At 39.9% G+C, this 22421-nt stretch overlaps 1 protein-coding gene across 1 annotated transcript in view; it reads left to right on the forward strand.

Annotated features, from left to right (window-relative positions):
* LOC144525577 (contactin-associated protein-like 5) overlaps window positions 1–21886 on the forward strand; it is a 107214-nt gene extending 85328 nt beyond the window's left edge. The window contains exons 18-24 of the mRNA XM_078262537.1: window positions 2451–2690; window positions 4611–4838; window positions 10586–10719; window positions 11513–11600; window positions 13559–13759; window positions 17332–17406; window positions 18870–21886. Coding sequence (XP_078118663.1) covers window positions 2451–2690; window positions 4611–4838; window positions 10586–10719; window positions 11513–11600; window positions 13559–13759; window positions 17332–17406; window positions 18870–19063 — 1160 coding nt within the window. The 3' untranslated portion in view covers window positions 19064–21886. The remainder of the gene's footprint in view (window positions 1–2450; window positions 2691–4610; window positions 4839–10585; window positions 10720–11512; window positions 11601–13558; window positions 13760–17331; window positions 17407–18869) is intronic.
* The last annotated feature ends 535 nt before the right edge of the window (window positions 21887–22421 follow it).

A 22421-nucleotide genomic window follows, 5' to 3' on the forward strand; every position in this document is an offset into this window, starting at 1 on the left:
CTTCCTTTTTAACTGGCGTACAAGTTCCAAGAAATTGAAAACATATGCTCTTCCTGTCTGCATGCCATAAATCGTAGTAGTAATGTAGTTCCTTTCATTATTTATTAAAAGGCTCCATACATTTTTATTTTTTATTTTAACAGTGACAGCTACATCCTGTTCTTTAAGTAACATAAGTTGAATTTTACTATGTAATGTTTCTTTATAATTATACTGTAATTACACTAAAAGGCTGTATCAAACACATATAGGGGCTGAAAACATCTTTTAGCCTATATGTAGACATTTTAGCACATCCAGTAGGAATAAAGCAACTTGATGGAAATAAGAAAAATGACCTTTTGTGATAGACATCTGTCAGCTAAAGCTAGCTAACACTGACACATTGAATTACAGTGAGAAACGGCAGCTAGCAGCACTAACCCAGACTACACAAAGTTGGCTCTTTCAGGTAGTGAGAAAGGACCTGTGTGTGTGTCCCAGACCATCAGCAGCAACCAGATTAATAGCATGAAAGACGTGTCTCTAAATATCAACAATAGTAACATAAGCATGTATGGAATCCCTGCTGTTTGTGTCATCAAAATATAACACTAGAAATATGCCAGACAAATTAAAAATATGTATTATGAAGCTTTATGTTATGAGTATCAGTCTCAGGGGATCATGTAAGGAAATTATACCCACCTATTCGTATGCGTTTGTTTTCTGAGATGAGTAACAATGTGATACATTTTAATTAAAAGTCATCAGTCTCCCACCTGTGTGAAGCGTAAATCATCAACGCAAACGTTTATTTTCTATGTGCATCTCACAGTGATGCCTCTTGGAAACCCGTCTAGTTTATTCCGTTGTATATTTGGTCTTAATGAGGTTTCACAGGCTTAGGTGCCTGCAGATTTGCCCCAGATGCAGAAGTGTAATTAAGTAAATCCTCATCAGCAAAGGGAATCATCGTTGTCAAATCACCACAGATGCTTCGTAGCATAGACAGCGAGCATTAGATGTGACTAACAGGGTTTTTCCTGGCTCAGAATGGGCCTTTTGGTAGGAGGGGGGGACTTCGCATGGCAGTAAGCATGATCAGTCCGCATACAGTAAACGTAAAGAGTCTGTGTTACCTTATTTGACAGAAGTCTATGCATTTACCTCTTATTTCTGACAATTTCATAAACAAATATGTATATTAAGCTTAAGGAAAATAAAACACCAAATTAACAAAACTGGTTAAAAAAAATTAAATTAACATTTAATTAAATCACCAGCCTGACTTTGGAGATAAAACTAAGATTAGCTTTTAAGTTTCTGTTCTGCTTGTTTAACCCTCTGAGAAGCACTGGCGAGTCCAAGCGATGTTTGACAACGCTCCTACTCAAAAAGCGATATTACAAAATATCATTTTAGAAGTGTATTTACTATTTTATTCATATATTACGCTACTTTTGTTACATTACATGTAATTTAGCTGACGCTTTTATCCAAAGCGACTTCCAATTAAGTGCTTTCAACCTTGAAGGTGCAAACTCCAGACAACAAGTAGTAAGTGCATTAGTTTTAAATAAGTAAACTACAAAGAGCCATGAAGTGCAGCTTTAAGAATATATACTGTGTATGTATGTATATATATATTTTTTGTTTTGTTTTTGTTTTTATCCGAGGTTCAGTCGGAAGAGATGTGTTTTTAGCCTTCGTCAGAAGATACGTAAGCCTTCGGCCGTCCTGATGTCAATGGGGAGCTCATTCCACCATTTAGGACAGCAATCAGTCGGTATTTCGTTAAATGATTAGTTGTCCCCGGCTGTGAGGGAGCAGCAAGCAGGTTGGCTGATGCAGAGCAGAGTGGGCAGGTTGGGGTATAGGGTTTGACCATGTCCTGGATGTAAGCTGGGGCTGATCCGTTCGTGGCCCTGTCTGCAAGTACTAGTGTCTTGAAGCGGATGCTGGTAGTAACTGGTAACCAGTGAAGAGAGCGGAGGAGAGGTGTAGTGTGAGGTTGAAGACAAGTGGAGCTGCCGCGTTCTGAATGAGCTGCAGGGGCCGGAACCCAAGACTTTTGTAAACTCATTTCAAGCGCCAAAACAATTGAGTGTAGGTATATATCTCTTTACACTTTGCTCTGGAACTAATTTGGGCGTCACTTTCCAGAAAGATGAGTTTGTTCTGAACATTTTAATATGAAACACATGGGGATCAGGTTATATGCATATACCTTAAAAGGAGAATTCAAGAAGATATCTATAAATGCCCTTAGACTTCAGAGGGTAACAGTTGTTTGGTAAATTGCTCTTAAAAGCATTTAGAGAGGATTTGAATTACTATTTTTAATTCTCAGTTCTAATCATTTTGGTGCTGGTGATTTTCCTTTGGGGCTGGCTAAAGCCTCTTTTTGGGGGGGCGCCAGAAATTCCTCTATGCAGGAGAAAACCCTGACTAAACTGTTCTCGTCTCAGGAGGAACGGCATCCCAGCAGAGAGGCTTCCTGGGCTGCATCAGGACTCTGACCGTCAACGGCGCCAGCTTCGATCTGGAGGAGAGGGCCAAGATGACGCCGGGAGTGACCTCAGGTTGTCCCGGCTACTGCAGCGGCTCCAGCAGCCTCTGCCACAACAGAGGGAGGTGCATCGAGAAGAGCAACGGCTACGTGTGCGACTGCTCCCAGTCCGCCTATGGTGGAACCACCTGTAATCAAGGTGAGTGCTGATCGACGACAAAAGCTTCACCATTAATGTCATTTGATTAGGTTAATGTTGATTGCAACAAATAATCAATCATTGCCAAGGTTATTCCATTACAGCGCATCAATAAAAATGCAAGTAATGCAAGAGGCAATTAATACTTGTCCTGGCTCCAGACTCCAAGCACATTTAAAATGCATTAGACCAAATTATCTCCTGCAGTATGGGAGCACAGAAGAGAGCACAGACACCAACACAACTGAAATCCAACAGAGCAGCAGGCTGAGAAAAGAGCCCTATAGACACGGTAGAGAGAAATAGTTTAAAGACGTATCCTGAACAAGAGATGGACATTTCTGGCTGCAAATGGGACAGACCACACAGTTTCCTCTTGCTCATTGTGTTAAATGCCGTTACTGTTGGGCAAAAATGTCCAAAACGGTATTTTTTCAGGAAAGGAAAAAAGGCTGATTTGAAAACATTTTCTTGAGCCATTTTTCACAGACAAAGTTAGACGGAATCACTTCGTGACTGTTTCATAATTTTGTAAAAACCCACGGACGGACATAAAGGGTGACCAATAGCATTGATTTATGGAGGAAAAAATGAAAAGAATATAGTAAAACGACAGTTAGCTGTGTTGTTGTGCTGCCTGTCAGATGTGTCACCTATAGGTTATTGACTCTCACTTTGATCTATGTCTCTCTGGGAGTTCAACTTTCAGGAGTAAAATGCACTTCTTAAATAAATGCTTTCAGCTATGTGATAGAATGATGGCAGCTTTTCAAAGCTCTGAAGTTTTGACAAAATGAAAGTACGCCACATTAAAAGCAAGTGTGAGATTAAACTAGGAATGTTGCGTCTTTGAAAAGCAATTTGTCAGTTTGATATTCTGGTATTTATTCAGGTTATAAATATATTAGTACTTTACGTAGCAATTATATGCAGCAGTTGCCTAGAGATTATCAGTGAATGTGCTATTAGCAGAGACTGTGGTACTACTGAGGCCCTCTCATTGTACATGTGTAATTGCAGCAATGTCAAGACAGTAATGTAATGGCATCTTAGTATGTTGACATACTGTGGCTTCAATCTTTTATACACTCCGCTACTCTCTCTTAACTCCAGGAGCTATGTATTTTAATTTGTTAGGTAAGAAATGTGGCTTTTTTTTTCACACAACAAAACACAGAATACGCACAAGCTGGCTTGTTAGGTGAGTTTCGTTGAGGGAACTGAATATCTGTTGAGGGATCTGAATGTCTGTTGAGGGAACTGAATGTCTGTTGAGGGAACTGAATGTCTGTTGAGGGAACTGAATGTCTGTTGCAGCCGCTGGTTTGTTGTCAACATTAGGTCTGGGTGTTTTTTCATGGAGATGACGTTTAATAATGTGATTTGATGTGTTTGCTTCACATTTGTAGCAGTGCGTGTGTATGATAGTTGCTCATCCATTTTCAGTGAGTCAGTTAGTTTATAGACAACACTTTTTCTCAGGGAAAGTCAGGGAACAGAAATTTCCTGTGTGCATAAAAAGGCCACAAAATACATTATGTTTTGCTGCAGCTTTGCTCTGCAAAATAGAGACTAATGCGTATCTCTGGCTAGGTATACAGTAAAAATCCACCTGAGCTCTCTCGTGTCCCTGCATATACACACTGCTACACCTCTGAAGAAAAACATTGTATTTGGACAGATTTTCATTCAAACAGTGCCTTCCCTGTAGCTTCACCCATTGGGAACAAACTACTTTTTTTTTTTACCCCGCTTTCGATGAGGTTGTGTTGTTGCTTTTATATTTTGAGGCGTAATGAACATTGCGGCCTCTAGAGGCCATGAGCTGGCTTTCAGTCTTTTAATCTTGTTTCAGAAAGAGTTGTAACAGAGCTCTCTCTGACATTTTTTTTTTCTTCCTCTGTGTCTCTGTGTGTGCAGAGGTGTCAGTGTCCTTCGACATGGAGTCCTCAGTGACCTACACCTTCCAGGAGCCCTTCTCAGTGATGCAGAACAGAAGCTCGAAGGCCTCGAGTGTTTCCACAGAAAGCAGCAGCAGAGCCAGAGAGGACGTGGCCTTCAGCTTCGTCACCTCCCAGCGGCCGGCCATGCTGCTCACTGTCAGCACCTTCAGCCAGCAATACATCGCTGTCATCCTCGCCAAGAATGGTACATACAGGTTTTTTCATTAATAGCATGAAAGAAAAAAAGACTTGCCACACAGTAATAACTTATGGCAATGGCATATATAATTAAGTATTTCTATACTTCTTTGAATGTTATCTGTAGCCTTTATCGCCGAGGTGGAGAAAACATTAACTCAGTCTATGCAGCCAGACAGATACATTTAGCAGCTGCATGGTTAGCAAACATCTTCCACCATGTTAACTCAACCAAAGCAATGCTGCTTAAAGTGCTCATATTATGCTCATTTTTAGGTTCATAATTGTATTTAGAGTTTAAATCAGAATAGGTTTACATGGTTTAATTTTCAAAAAACACCATATTTTTGTTGTACTGCACATTGCTGCAGCTCCTCTTTTCACCCTGTGTGTTGAGCTCTCTGTTTTAGCTACAGAGTGAGGCATCACACGTCTGTTCCATCTTTGTTGGGAGTCGCACATGCGCAGTAGCTAGGTAAGGACTACTAGCCAGTCAGAAGCAGAGTATGAGGGAGTGCCATGCTAGCAGCTAGGCGAGCATTATAACGTGTGTTACAAAGTGACCACGTTTGTCTCTGAAGTAAAGGCTGGACTACAACAGAGCTGTTTGGAGCAGTTGGTGAACAGTGTTTTCTGTTGGAGATGGTAAGTCCCTTTGGGGTGGACTTTGGGCTTTTTCACTTTGTAAACCTATAACATGCACAAAAAAGATATATAACACAACAAAGGAAAGGGAAAAAGCCACAAAGCATAATATTAGCAATTTAACAGTTCCATGGTTGTATAAAATACTACATGGTTCAAACTTTACATCGCCATACGGCAGCGATGATTTGGATGGAAACCTACTGTTTGACATATGAAGCCCACAGTGATGTGATAAAATTGCGATGTGATTCCACATGATGACAGTGAGGTCAAAATGTTGCTTTCAGGTACACGATTGCTCGGGATAAAAACTTTTTTTCCAGCCAAGTAGCTCAGTGATTAAACCAGCTGAGATGTTCGTTGCTTACATGCTCAATTATTTACAATTTTTGCAACCCAATAGGCAATTTGTGGATTTGCTCGTGGGGGTGAAGTAAATAACTTCAAATTTTTCCTGTTTTCGTTATTTTTTTAAGATTCTTGTTTTTCGAATTGTGGAATCAGTGCAAATGTTTTGACCAAAAGCAAGCTGGCTATACAGTGCTGATCTCTATTAATTAGTAGTAATTAACTATGTCAGCATCCTGTTTTACTTAACCTCTCTGTCTGACTGTAAAACGGCTCCACAACAGAGACATGGTTTGCAGAGAGTTCTGAGACAGGTGTAGATTGTAAAAAATCTGTTTATAAAAAAAAAAACAAGTCACAACGTATGTCTGGTGATACACTGTGGGAAACACTCAAAGTATATATTAGAGGTCAAATAATTGTCTCTCAATCACGGAAAAATAGAGTGAGGATAGAAACACAAAAGAAAATTGAAGCTCAGCTAAAAATTGCTGAGATTGAAGCGCTTATGAAACCCTCAGTGGGAAACATGAGCACTTTGTCAAGACTTAGATTTCAGCTTCATTTTTTACTTACTAGCAAAGCTGAAAAACTTTAAAGAGTATTATGAAAAATTATACAAATCAGATATTGCTGCTCCCGACCAACTATCCCCAGACCAGAACATGGAGCTTTTTCTTTATCGTATACAAATACCTTATATTAGTACTGATGAAAGAAATATGTTGGAAAATTATTTTACAATTGATGAAATTAAGAAAGATATCCATCAAATGGCTTCTGGGAAATCGCCTGGTCAAGATGGTTTCCCTAAAGAATTCTACGCAATGTTTCATAAAAAAAACTCACTCCTTTGCTTTTGGCTCATTTTAATAATGTTATCCAAGAAGGATCTTTTTCTGGAATCTCTAAAACAGCTTCTATAATTGTGATTCCCAAATAAGACAAAGATTTAAGTCTATGTGAGAGCTGGCGCCCTCTATCAATTCTGAATTGTGATATTAAAATGTTGGCTAAAGTGTTAGCAAATAAATTGGAGAAGGTGATATCCAACCTAGTGCATCTTGACAAAGGATGGGTTTTTAAGAAATCGCTCTGTTGTGGATAATATAAGGCAATTACTTAATATGAAATGGGTTACAGGTACCTCCCGCAGTCATACAGGGCTTTTGACAGGGTAGAGTGGGGCTATTTATTTAAAGTTTTGAATTCTTATGAATTTGGTCCTTTTTATAAGATGCATTAGAAGCCTGTATTCAGGGACTAATGCCTCAGTTGTAACAAATGGCCTGGCATCCTCTAGTTTTAAACTCTATAGAGGAACCAGACAGGGGTGTCCTCTTTCCCCGTTACTGTTTGTACTGGCTCTTTACCCTTTGGCTATTACTATTAGAGAGGATGAAAGCTTAAGCTTTGTCTATTATATCTGGAAAAAGCTACACAGATATACAAAATAGTCTGTGGCACAGTCCCCATGGACACCAATTTGGGATAACCCATCTGTTACGATAGGTGGAAAACAAATTAGATGGCACTGTTTATATGGGGATAAGATTAATAAAGTAGCTGATCTCTATAATGATAAAGGGTTTAAAGCATATGCAGAAATAAACTCAGAAATCTCTCCTAAACAAATACCTTGGTGGAGCTATCTCCAACTGAGAAGTGCAATTACTACCTATAGGAATCATGCAAAAGAACCGCCTAAAACATCCTTTTGGGATAAATGTTTACTTGTAAAAGATATTTTACATTTTTATAAAAATATCTATAAAGAGGTTATAAATGTAATATCATCTAACTTTCCTGCTCTTAAAAGGGCTTGGGCCATGGATCTAAGATGTGATATAACTGAGGAGGAATGGAGCGAAGTCTGGAGAAGAGCTCAGTCTATATCTAAAAATGTCTCACTTAAAGTAACTCAGCTTAAAACAATACACAGGTATCCTTGGACTCCCAATAGGATGTGGAGGGCTGGACTTAGGCCAGACAACACTTGTTGGAAATGTTCATCTGATAAAGGGTCATACCTACATATGATATAGGAATGTGTTACTGTTCGACATTTTTGGGTTGAAGTTTTCAGAAAAATCTGTGACGTGTCAAAAAATTGTATCCAACCTGACCGTGCACTCTGTATAATAGGGGTTATATCAAGATTGCCTAATCAATATCACAATAAGTGGATGTCGGTAGCCTCTGCTGTTGCCAAAAAGCAGATTTTTTGTAAATGGAGAGAAAGCAGTGCTCCACAAATTCAAGACTGGATAGATGCACTGTTGAAAATAGCTAAACTTGAAAGAGTAATCTTGTACACTCTCTAGATGAGTATAATTTAATATGGTCACCTTTTTTAGCAGCCACGTCCTAAAGACAACAGACGACATAGTTAACAAATTAGTGTTGTATCTCATTGAAATATGTAGTTTGTATTAAAGCACATCACAACTTACTACAGCATAGTAACAAGCATAAGATAAGTAAAGACTAAACCAACCCCCTATTATTATTTTATTTTTATTTATTTTTTGTCTTTTTTGTCTTTGTTCTCTCCAAGTCATTGTCATTTTATGTATCTTTGTATGTGTATACATGTGTGTATATGTGTACACGTCTGTGTACGTATGTGTATGTATATATACAAAAAATAAAAAAATGTCTGGTGATAGAAAGACACAAAGTAATAGGTGAGTGTGAACGTTAAACTTCAACTGGATCTCATATGAAGTAAATAATGACAGGTGGGTAGAAACAAGACCAAAATAGGACATGGGTCTTATTTTTAGGGGTTGTTGAGGAAGGACGCAATCCTAACACTGTTCTCTAATGTAACTTTTTTTTTTTTTTTTATCAGTTTCAGATTTTCAGGAAAAATCCCTGCAGTCACAGGCTGACACAAATGTGTTACCATGGTTACCAAATAATTTTGCATAAATACATAAGAGATTGCTGCCTTGACAGTGGGCTGGTCCACTTTACATTTGCACCACAAACGAGATATACCAGAGGTTGTCATTTTTAGGCAGAAAAATCCACTTAAATGAAAAGGATTCAATCTAAATCCCATTGCACTCCAGCTACCAGGGTAGGGTTACTTTTAACCTCCAGCAAGAACCGATTGCAAGGACATCCATTTTGTTTTTAGGGTTATACAGGAAAATATTAAAAGTAACATTAAATGTGTTACATTTAAACTGGCCTGATTCACTTAAAACGGGTTTACAGCAGCATTGTGGAAATATGGGGTGTCTCTGCTAGGGCTGGGGACCGAACTTTGACACTTTTAGGCAGTGAGCCAATAAGCATGCAGCATGCTTTTACCAAATCATAATGCAATGCAGGAAAAACACTACGTCACACACAGCGACATGGCTCACTTGTGTGTGTATTTCGATAGGCTTCACTAGAGTGTGCGTCACATAGGTGTAGTGGAGCTTTATTTTTAAAAGATTAGTTTTTGGGCATTTTAGGCCTTTATTCTTATAGGACAGCTGAAGACATGAAAGGGGAGAGAGAGGGGGAATGACATGCAGCAAAGGGCCACAGGGCAGAGTCGAACCCGCGGCATCTGCGTCGAGGATTAAACCTCTACATATGGGCGCGCGCTCCACCAGGTGAGCCACCCAGGTGCCACTTCATTAACACGTTACCATATGAAAACCTCAAAATAATTCTTGGGAAATCTCAAGTTCATCTGCATGTTGAAAGGTGTTGAGCAGAACAGAAAGTGTGGCTGACAGTGAACAGACAGCTAATGTGTATCTTAACTGCTGCTGCCAGCATGAATATAATACCGGAGCCGCCCCCACAACTTTGTGCAAACTGATTATGGGCTAATGAATATATTTACCCAACGCGGTTCTGCTCCTCCTCTGCATCTTTCTTCAGTCCTACACATTACACGAGAACATATGCACAATGCAAGTCCTTGTATATCCAAAGGAGAACATTTTTTAAAAAGACCCAACTGCAAATGGCCTAAACTGTCTTGACCTGCTTTAGGTCTTGAGAAAAATCCAGAAAAAGGTCCTCACTTGTTACAAAGTATTTCCTGCTGTCAAAGCCATATCTCAGCGTTTTCAGTTTCTGACACCAAAAAGACTTCAAAGCTTTAAGCTGACAGCCTTTAAGCTGTATCCAAACTTCCGAGTATCATATTGAGTGACAGTGCAGTTGTTAGTCAGAGTCAGAGTCAGAGTCAGTGTCCTAAGACACTCTTTTGTGGTAAATCAGAACTCCCATGTTCCTCGGGTCTCGGTAAACACTGAAGAGCAGAGGAGACACTTCATCCACAGTGACCTTCATCTATAGGAGTACTCTCAGGATTTGAAATGAATCACTTCACAAAGCCCTTCACCTACCGACCGGGAATTGTAATATTGACCCGGCTTCACTTGACAATGCATAGCTATCTGACTCTTTGATCTGGCAACGATTGTGTGTGTGGGAGGAACACTGAGCACATATTGACGTATTCTGTGTGGGAGCGAAGCGCTATGAGATAAATATTTGTGTATCTCAAAAAGCAATTGAAGAAGTTTAGATACAGCAGTCTATTTATATATAAGCAGCAGCAGCCAAATGATTTCGGTAAAGAGGTCTATTCTCTTCCCCTATTTGGCATTATAATGCAATGTTCAAATACTTGAAGCCAAAGTAGGGTTTTCATGTCAGTGGACTGGACTTGAGTCTGTGGCACAGATGGGGATTTTTACACAGGGACCATTGAAAGGATGTCTTTTCATGCTTTGTGTCCAGGGAGTCTGCAGATATGGTATCACCTTCAGACAGACAGGAGTCCAGACGTGTTCAGCCCCGTCCTCACTAACCTGGCAGACGGACGACTCCATCGAATCAGAATTCACCGAGTGGGAAAAAACCTCTATGTACAGGTGAGCAGTGGGGAGCCCCCGAAAGGTCACGGCGGGAGTTTATATATTTTTTTTTTACCTCGTAATGCTTTTGCATTCCCTCGCATCAAGTTTTGCGATCCCTGTCGATAGTTTTGTGTTACCTTTACCTAGGGCTGGGCGATATGGAGGAAATCAGAAATCACGATATTCTTGACCAAATACCTCGATGTCGATATTGCGACGATATTGTACGGTTGAGAATTGGTGTTCACCAATGACATTTTAGATAAGTAATCATCAATAATGTGGATACATTGACTAAGTGGGTAAAGGTAAATAATAGAATAGCTAGACAATGTGATTAATTATTTGATTAGATTAATTAATCTGACTCTGTACAATGACACTACTTTATCACATCAGTGAGGAACTAGAGTTGAATCTTCTACCTGCTATCAAAACACTTTTGAGAGAGGGTATTTAAATGAATTTTCCGCTGCGATTAAATCAATTCTTAGCTGGGTCATCAGCTCCTCTATAGACGTACCACTAAAGCATTTTATAAACGGAAGTGGACGTAATTAAAATCCTGCGGTGTTTTATTGCAGATCACCACGTTAAGTGATGCAACTGAGTCAGCATGGTAGTGCAGAAGCGAAAGGTCTAAATCACTTCAAAGCTAACTGTAGGCGGATATGGTTTTGCATGAAGCTATAGAGAAGACGATTCTCAATCTATAATGTATTGAAATGTGCTGCTGCTGCTGCCGGTGTTACATCGGTTTAGATTTCTTGTAATTGCCTTGTTATTTGATTTCTCTCCACTCAACCAGATCGACCAGGACATCCACAGAAAGTACACACTGTCATCTGATGCAGAGCTGATCTTAATCAGATCCCTGACATTGGGCAAAGTCACCAGTAAGTCCTCCCACAATGTTGAGAAAATTGCTGAAAAAACTCATCCCTAGGGTTGGGTATCTTTTGGAGTTTTTCCGATGCCAGTGCTAAAACGATACTTTTATATATATATATATATATATATTATTTTTTATTTTTTTAAGGGACCGTTCGGTATTTATGGAATGGACCACCGGAGGAAAATAGGGGAGGGTCATGTCTTTTTATTCTTTGTTGAGGGGAGGGTCATCCAATTTTTTTTTGTCTAAGAGGGAGGGTTACCCAACTTTTGTATTCATGAGAACAGCAACATTTCAATGTGGCTTGTTTGGTGAATATTTATCCATGTAGCTCCATGTAGCTCTCTCAGTCTCGGCCCCTATCGCTAGCAGATGGGTCCCTGCCTATTTAGTCAGCCAGACGATTTGAACTGTAGCTTTAGAGACCGTGGGATTTCCCAAACTGAATAAATCCCGCTCGCACATATACACACAAAACTGCTTTGCTATCTCCATCGTGTTGTAACTAAGACATCTGATGAAAAACTTATTTTATTCATTAGCATGATTGCCGTAGTGTTTAGTTCAAAAACATCCAAAACACCGTACGAAAACATAATGGACCAGATGCAAGCTTTTATTTTGAACAGTCAAAGCTTGTGGACTGCACCTAGCCGGGATGGCATGAGACGGGAGGTCTCCAGGCTGCAGCCATACCCGACTCAAATATCCTTTCGGTCCCGGTGATAATATATATATATATATAAAAAACGACAGCCTTTTCAAGGCATTTGAGAAGGAAGGAGTGCTAGCATGCAAGCTCCCAAATTGACGCTCTTCTGAGAAATGGAGTTTTGGATAATGTTCCCGCTTTGGCAGCTTTACCTATATGCTAAAATATACAATGACTGAGGAAGCCTAGTGACGAGTCCATAGCAACCAGTGTTGAATTTGTTATTACCCAGTGCGCTTTGCCGAATGGTCTCAATGTTTTATTGTTTTGTGAATGTGAATACTAGTTTACTAGAGGAGTAACTTAGTATTTGAAGTAATGCAGTAATGCAGGAAGTGTGCATTTAGTTTCCATGCTTATTGTGTTTCCACAACAATGTTAGTGAGTAAATCTACTGAAATGGCCACCACACCATAACAGAGGAGTGTGATGTGTAAGATGAGAATGCAGAGGTTTAGTCACGTATGTCATGGCTGTAAAAAAAGCAATGGCTATCTTTATGTCTTTGCCAAGCGCAAACCAGTACTGAAGGCATAATAAGTTGTTGGGGAGGGTCATCCCTTTTTTCCATATCACTTTGGAGGGTCATCCAAAATGTATTGCTGGTGAATGGAGGGTCAGGTCTATTTTGACTAAAGATCCCAAAACTCCTCCGGTGGCCCCTGAAATAAATAACGAACAGTCCCTAAAGGAGCACAAAGCGACAGTCAGCACCATTTTAGAGTGGCTTGTTTATAGCTATTATAAGGCCATATGGTCAAAATTAAATGATTAAATTAAATTAAATTAAATGATTTACAAAAAAGCAGACTGTTAACTGTTAACGTCTCGGTGTTGGAAGCCTTAACAGTGAAATACAGTCACGTGTTGCACCGTTTAACATTAGCTGTCAGCATTTTAACTGTGTTTAATCCAGCTGCTAGCTAACGGTAGGCTAACATTACCTGCTGCCAAGTGTAATTAACTATGTCACATGCAGCAGGGTTTCTGTTGCCTGTAACTGTCTGTTTAGGAGCATCAGAGGGCAGAGCAGGCATTTAAGTGGCACCGAAATGAGGCACCGAAATCTGCGTTGCTTTTCGGTCCGTACCGGTCGTTAAAGACACCGGTGCCGTATTAGCACCGGGTCTTGGTACCCAACCTTAGTCATCCCTGATTTGGTAACACAGAAAGTATAGTACAGTACAGTACAGTAATTCATAAAAATACATAACATATATTTTTACCCATCATCTGTATCCTTGCAGGGAGGGAGAACCTCAATGAGGAAGTAATGCAAGCAGCTTTTAAAGGTTTCATTGGCTGCCTGTCCTCGGTCCAGTTCAATCACGTTGCACCGCTGAAGGCAGCGCTGACAAATCGAGGAAGCTCATTGGTCACCATCCGGGGTCCACTGGTCCAATCAAATTGTGGAGCACTGGCGGAGTCCACCTCGCACACACTGCAAGGTAAAACACTCACACACACTCTGCTCTTTAACTCGCCCACGCACACCGCCGCTAGTCATGTCCAGGTCGAGCTACATGCTGAGCAACAAATGCTGGGAACCACACAAGCTGGCAACTCTTTGATGCACAAACATTTGTGCGTTTCTATGCTAAACTGTTGACTAAAATCAAGTGCGTGGTGTGCTTGAGGTTACCTGTAGGTCACTCTGAATTCCAGAATTTAGTTTAGAGTCTTTAAATTGAAGTTTCCCATCAAATTCAAAAACGTACTTCTTTAGGCCTACAAACTCAAGTGAGATGAAAAAGGTGGCAGCTCTGCCCTCCCCACAAAATCCATTAGTTGATGACAAAAAATGGTAATAATGAATTGATCTTTTCCAGTTATTTATCCAGCAACATTTTCTCTTTTAAGCTTCTTAAGTGTGGGGATTTTCTGCTTTTCCTTATGTGATTGTGCATTAAATATTTGAATGAATGACTGGCAAATCAAGTTATTTGAAGGGAAATTATGGGAGATTTGTACTAACTGACATTCCATAGACATAACAGTTAATTAAAAAAAATAAGTGACATATTAATCAACAATTTGAAAAAAAGATAGTTGCAGCCCTAATTAATTTCTCTTATGGCCTGCAACAAGATGTCAAGTCTGTGTTGTTGCTGTTTATCTAGTTAGCTCTTTCTTGCCACTTTCTCTCCTCTCTGGCTGCAGTGAACCTCCACTCACAGCATTGCATATTTTCACTTTGTTTTCCGACGCCTGTAGCACACATCAGAAGCCCTACACAGACAGAAGTTAAGGCAGAGTCTGTGTGTGGGCTTTTCACACAGAAAACAATAGGTGTGGGCAGGGTGCGATTTTAGGGGGAAAAAAGCATTTTTTTGATCATGCAAAACAAATCATGCACGAATTAAATCTCCCTTTCAATACCATGGATATAGTGCCACTCGGCCAGCCATGCCAAAACACTTATTTATGAACTTCGATATCCAATGGAAAATAATCCCAAAATGAAATAGCACTTGGTGTCAACATAAAACACAGCGTGTTCAAGCCGGGGAGCAGAGTTCACTTCGTGGGAGTGTCATCGCTGCACAACGCTCACTTTTTCTGGCTGAAACTACCATGGCCCCTAAAAGGACCGTCATGTGGCGGTGCCTGTATCCGGCTGACAGTCACCTATTGGCGGCTAACCAACTGCTGCTGGTAGGCGGCGTCCTGGAGCTCTAAATACAACCAGCAACTGCCGCTCGGATTTTATCGTTCTATGGCACTATAGACTGTTCATGTTACAGAAATAAATTTGAAAATCGCACCCTGGGTGTGGATGTTTTGACGTGCATCAGACACAAATAGTTTCTTGGAGAAAGCATCTAGTGTCCATCGGAGGAACTGCTGCTTATGGAGCACGAACTTTGTCTGTGTCAGGTGTGCAGTAGAAATGATCCGCTTACTTTGGAAAAGGTGAACTCTTTTGAGTGGGTTACCTTTAAACCACATGAGGTACTTGGTCAAAAGTTACCTAGTTTTGTGCTACCAGAAAACCTGAGTGAAGCCTCAAAAATAGCTACTACTGTACTAACTTGTCTTTGTGTTGCAGGCCCCAGGCATTCTGAAAATGAACAAATCTACTCATAGGCAGAGCTATCAGTGTAATTGGCTTCATGTTGAACTGTTACAGTTCTTTAAAACGTGGAACTTGTGAATTACAGTCTGACTAAAAAAGACACAATCCAGCTATATTTGTCTCACAGAACAGATGCATTTCCATTATCACCAATGGAGCTGTCTACACCTGCATCTTAACTGTGACGCAAATGTACTGTATTTTTACACTATAAAGTTTTTCTCCTAATTATTTGTATGCATATTTTGTTCTGTGTGAACAAAATATACAGACTACACACAGAATATGTGTATAGAAAGAAAATACATAACAAAAATAAACAAAATTTCAACATAATACTCGACCCGTTCGAAAAGGGATAGGTAGAAGCCCTAGGCTTATCAGGTCCTACCCCTACACTTTACCACAACTAAATCACAGTCAGACAAGATAAATCAAACAGACCATTTTAAATAAACAATACTACTCCAATTTCCATCCTACTCTATCTAGCTATTAAGATAAGGAAGAATAAACAAAAACAAAACTCAAGAAGCATTAACATCTATTCCTGCCTCCCTTCTGTACTTTTAAAAAATACATCTTTTGTACCTTTTTTTTTTTAAATTGCAACATATTTACTATTACTATTTACTATTGCACAAAAGCAGCCCACAAATCAAAATACACAATCAGTTTGAGCTTTGTTCGAGCATACTGTTTCATATTTAAAACCCCTCTCAAGTTGTAACCCCCCCTCTCTATCTGTGAACAGTTGTATGTTTCCAGGCAGCTGTTTATTTTTTGATTCATAGATTATTTGTCCAGTCTTAAATTCTAACAGATCTTTAAAGTGTGTGATTTTAAATACAGTAAATTGGCATGCCCTCCTTCTGACCAGGGACTCTGCCAGGCTTTGAATATATAGTCATGTTAAAAATATTACAGAAACAACTTTAAGCAAACAAACATCCACAGCCGACAACACAGGTTCAAACATAATTAGATAAATAAATCAAATGTAATATGTACTAGAATAAGAGCTCGTATAGCTCTCTAGAGTAAATGTAAACATTTCACAGGTGGATGTGATTGTTGTTGTGTACTGATGCAGCCTGTTCAGCCTGTGGGCGTTAACACACAGGACTTTCAGGCCAGGGAGCGGAGTTTGCTTCCCGGGGAAAACAAAATACTTTCACCTAAACTTAACTAGTCGTTTCAATGCCTAAACTTAACTTTCGTCGCTGCATAACGCCCACTTTTTCTTGCCTAAACTTAACCGTAATCGCCGCCGAAATGACCGGCAGCTCGCGGTGCTCTGTACCCGACGCACAGTCACCTATTCTCGGGTAACTGAACCACCAACTACCGCTCACCTGACAGAGCACCGTAGCCGGTGTCGCAGAGCTCTGTTCATATTGCCGGTTAATTCCAGCTTCTTATAGGCTGCATTATTGTGCACTCTACACTGAAACAGGGAGCGGCTCCTTTTTAAATCTACACACAAGCTTTCAGTTTCTTTTACCAATGGCTCTTGATTTCTTCTCTTTTTATTCAACTGTTGCTCAGAGGGATCTTTGTCTCTTTTCTGCCCTTTCTGATTAAACCATTTTGATGATGTACAAATCAGACCCTTCATACAAAATAACATGTATTTGTAAAGAGGACTTTCTACAACCTAAAAGCATTAAAGACCATTCAGACGATAAAGACCAATCAAGCTTTTGCTGCAGGAGATTACAAATGTCAGTGTATAGAGACAAAAAACAGACACGTTTGGGCTTATTCAGAGAGGAGAGGTTTAGCTTTAACTAAACTTAATGTGGTTATCTTGTTATATAATTGTGTTTTTCTAGAGCACACTTCACAGGTACCAGAGGATCCAGAGATCCTAACGTCAGACATGCATCTCCTGTATGATAGGGACATTAATGTCTGTTGATTTGTCTGTTTCTGCTTCTCCAGATCAAACCGTAACAGCAAATAAAGATAAGGAGCAGCATGGCAACAGCACCCAGAAGGATTTGGCCGTGATAGCAGGTTTGTTTTTCTCTCTTCTGTGCTGGTTTATTTTTCTTTGCTTAATTGAAAATGAGTCCCAGCTGTTTGTTATTTGTCATTCTCTCCATTTGCCTCCGTTTTAATTTCTTTTTTTTTTTCCTGGTCTCATGATAGCTCAAGCTCATTTTCATTACTGCCACTCGCGCAGTTTTTCTTTGAAATTGAATTGAAGTCGATGATGGTAAAGGAGTTCTGTGTGCTTTTCTAAACCTGAAACCTTAGCTTTGCATTTTACATCTCCTTGAACATTGTTGTTGACAGATGTCCCCGAGCTGATCTGCAAGATTAGTATGAGACCAATCAAATCATTTAAAAGAATAGTTCCACATTTTGGGGAATACACTTTGGGAATAAACCCAAACGTAACAACACAGTACAGAGCGGGTCAATGTTGTTATTGTGACTAGATACAGAACAAGGTTTAGCTTAATGTAACATTTTAGAAATATGCTTATTCGCTTTCTTGCCGAGTTTGATGAGGCGAACGGTAATACTGGAGCCAGGAGATGGTTAGCTTAGCTATGCATAAAGACTGGAGGCAGGGGGAAAACAGCAAGCCTGGCCTTGTCCAAAGGTAACACAATCTGCCTTCCAGCACCTCTAATGCTCACTAATTAACACGTATCTAATGTGAAAAGTGTGAATTATATGTTGTGTGGCAAACAGCGGGGACTCCAGGAAGTTACTGGTCCCCCATATTTAGACTACCATAGAGACTATAGCGAAAGTTGTGTGGAGCTGATAGTCTTAATTAGCTTCGTATCAACTCATTTGGCAATGGCTTGAATGTATTGGACGTTCATTAATATAGAATAGTTATAAATAGAGCACTATAGCTTTAAAGTCAACTGAGTCAAAGCAAATGGACGTTACTGTAACCAATTTAGATCAGGATCAGGGAAGTCTATATCGAAGACATTTCATTTACGGGGTTGTTAAGGTGCCACCGGTAATTCTGCCGGATGTCCCTCATTTTCGGCCGGATGTCGGTTACCTTTGGCTTTCTTTGTGTTGACATTTTAATCTCCGGTGGATTTCTGAGGACTATGGTTAACTGCTCCTCAGATCTCTGCAGGGTAAATCCAGACAGCTAGCTAGACTATCTGTCCAATCTGAGTTTTCTGTCGCACCACTAAAACAACTTTTTAACGTACACATGTTCCACCAAAACAAGTTCCTTCCCGAGGCTATTTTGCAGAGGCACCGTCATTGTGTTCGGGGCTTAGCGCCGCCCAAGACAATTGTGATTGGTTTACAGAAATGCCAATAAACCAGAGCACGTTTTTCTCCCATCCCGGAATGCTGTGTGGACTAGCCAGACCCTCCTCCGCAGTGCTGTGGAGGAAGGTCTGGCGATGCGAGACTAGGATCAGGGGGACAGCCCTGGTTGGCAGCATTGTCCCCTGATCTCTACTAATGCCTGTTCCCTGCTGTGCTCTCAGGTGTGGTCACAGCGGTGGTCTTCATTGCTGTGTGCGCTCTGGCTGTGATAAGCCGCCTCCTCTACCAGCAGAGGCGGGCCCAGAGGAGCAGCAGCATCAAAGAGGAGAACAGACACAGCATGTACACAGACTACAGGACAGAGCTGCACCTCAACAACACAGTCAGGGACAACATGAAGGAGTACTACATCTGACTGCAGTGTGCACTCTGTGGACCTCAGCCACAAACTTACCTCTCTCTTATAAAGGACGAAACAGGTGGACGCGCGGCTGCAGGACTTCTTACAACAAAACATCTCTGTGCCCTGGAAGTCTCCCAGGAACACTTAAAAAAAAAAAAAAAAAAAACTGTAGCTTGTTAGTCCACTCTTGTAATGCTCCAGTACAAGCAAATGGCTGAATCTTTACAGCTGTTAGTGTATTTGATGTTGGTGAAACTGTCAGAATCAAGCTGCTGTGGTTTCTGTCATTGCAAAATGTGTAAAGCAAAAAGATGAATGTTCTGCAGGGGTGGACAAAGGGACACCATGAGTGCAACGAGCGAAAGGCTGCTGTCCATCCTGAATGCGCACAACTTAAAACATTTTGTTTGAAACCTGAAATGCTGAATACTTCCACATTACAGTGGGACTCACTAAAATTGGACTTGCGAGTCAGGAAATGTAGGTCAGGCCTGTAAGATGCATTCGCTGCTGTCTTTGTTTTTTCAGTAGTGGTGAATGTGGTAGAAGAAGAAAAGGGGACAATACTGCCTATACTGTATGAGTGCCTAATTTGCATACAAGTTTTATTTGAACATTTTAAAAGTTGTTTGTGTGATTTGCACAAAAGCAATCGCATTTACATAGAGAGGAGCTTTTTGTCATTCAGTTCTGCAACCCACCACATTACTATAGAATAAATGGATATTTGAATTCCCCAGACACGCACAACATCGGCCAGTTGACCATCAGTAAAGGGTGACTCTCTGTAATTTATTAATTTCTTTCACTGGGTTTATTTTACCCCGGACTGTTTGAAATAGCATGGGAAAAAAAAAATGACATACCTAAATCCTGTAATCTTTTCTCAATATGTAAATCCCAACACTAGTATTGTCCCTCAGAAAGCATTATACACCGTTCAGACCACATATATTTAGTTGTAGGACATTTTTAGCTGATTACTCATGACGTTAATGGATTTTATTTCCATGTGAAAATTTGGCTTATGTATTATTTTTCAAGTACATAAAAGTCCAAAAGCACTTGTGTATATTGTATCATGAAAATAGCAGAAATAAGAAATGAATGGAGAGGATTATTATATTTAAATAAATACAAAGCAGTCGTATACACAAGCGCAAACAGCAAGGGATGTAAATGTCAACATTGCAGAAGCCAGTAATATAACAATAATAATAATAATTTTATTCGATATAGCACCTTTTACAGACAGTCACAAAGTGCTTCACACAATAAACATTTGTTAAAATACAGTAGGATCCAAAACCGAAAATAAACAACAAATAAAATACCAAGGAAGGTAAAAGATTAATACTATCTGCAGGCTAAAAAATATCAGCATACACTGATGCTGGTATCAAATCTGGCAAATCCTGCAACTCCCAAGCGGTATCTTTGGTGTTCTTTGGCAAGTGGACAGCAGTTTGGTATGTACGGGAAGTGTTGCGCTCAGCAAGTACTTACGGAAACTGGTTCAACCAGCATGCAAATCAAGTTTGCAGTAGTTTGAATCAATCACAGCAGCGAGTTTTTTTAAGTGCTTGTACAGCTACAGTAAACTCCAGGGTCAGTGTGTCCGTCACAAACCTAACCTACTACACTTTGTCACAGTACTAGAGTGAGTTTGTACCACTGTTTGAGTTTGTACGGCTTTTATCTCAATCGCCAGCTTGGTTATGTAAAAAAGCCGAATCGGCAGGAGAAGTTCGGACTCAAACTGCAAAGCTGTGATATTTCTAAGACTCATCACAGTGTAGACCCGGTGCGTACCAAACTCAAAAAGTACTGGTACAAAAGTTCAGTTTGTCCATTATTTTGCAGCGCTTAGAGCTTTTTTTGCAACCAAGAAAAAGGCCACTATGACCTAATGATTTATTTATTATCTGGATTACAGGGATAAGTGGTGTTTTCTATATTTCAAGCAGAATACTTTTTATATACCTTATTATACACTGGTTGATCCTAAGAAAAGAATCCATACACACACACACACAAACAAGGCAAAAAGTCTAGAGCCAACCTGCGAGCCTGTAATGCACAAAAATTAAAGCATGGCTGAAAAAAATGGAGATTTTGCTTCTTCTTTTTTAGATCCTTAGCGCTAGTGGGGCTAAAAATACTAAGTTCGATCTGCAGATGATGCCAGAGGAAAAGAGAAATGTCAAAATCAGCTTGTCAGGCTCAGCTCTACATATTTAGCTCATTATTATCCATTGGCTTCAGCTGCTCTTAGGCAGGTTAGCTGTCTTTGTCAACGTTGGTTGTAGTTTGAACTTAACACGCTAGACATTATTGTAACAAAAGCTGAATCTGAGGCTGACGGGAACACGGTAACTGTATTTTTATTTATTTTTTTCATGAGTATTCTGTCATTAGAAATCATAAATGTCTGTACAGAATTTCAAGGAAAAGCGAGCCAACAATTAATTTCAATTATTTTGGACCAATGCACTGATGGACTGATGGATGAAAAGAGACAAAAATACTGTTACCATCCTGGAGCCCCACCGTCTGGCTTAACACGTACGTAAATGAAAGTGATACAGGAGAGTGGCATGGTCAAACGATAGGGTCTTGATCCTTTGGGCCCCATCTGTGCATGTCCTTGTTATCTAAGTATGTCTGAAGATGTGATGGTCTGCAGATCTCCAGTTATCAGTAAATGAATACATACCTCTCCAGTGTTTTGGTTATATTGCAATGGGTAATATCACGTGGTTACTTCTTCTTAATGATTTGTATAGCTGCAGTTTTATTAAGGATCTATTGTATAGATGTATAATTTAATAATAAAAGTGAATATATTCATTAATCCTCTGTTGTAAAATGATTTGACTTCAACTTTACCCAGGTTAGTCAGATTAGGATTTGACACATTTTCTCTGTGGCAGCCCGGCAGTAATTTCAATCAAAAGTCCAATATTGTTCTTGGTGTTTGCGGGTGGGAAGCCAAGGAGGGATTACATCCTTGGGGGATCTGGAGAGAGATTGCATGAACCTCCCATGTTTTGAAGAACCAGTTAAGGCTCTCGCTGGCAGGTGAAAACATGTATTGCTTGATCAAATCTAGCTACAAAGTTTTTAAGTTGGCAACAGTTCTTCCTTATGAACACTAATAATACTGATAGAAAATTTAGCTAAGTAGCCGACCTAAATAATGCCCAGAAATAAAAGAGCTTTTGGTGCAAAACATTTGAGTCAGACTCCTAATCGCTGACTAATTACAATTTTGAATGGGGATTAAATGATTTAATCGTGCGGCTCTTCTCCAGACTTCTCTAGGCTAGAAGTAGAAAGTAGCATAAAATGGAACTATTCAGGAAAAGTA

Source organism: Sander vitreus, chromosome 11, assembly GCF_031162955.1.
Source record: "Sander vitreus isolate 19-12246 chromosome 11, sanVit1, whole genome shotgun sequence".
Taxonomy (NCBI): Eukaryota; Metazoa; Chordata; class Actinopteri; order Perciformes; family Percidae; genus Sander; species Sander vitreus.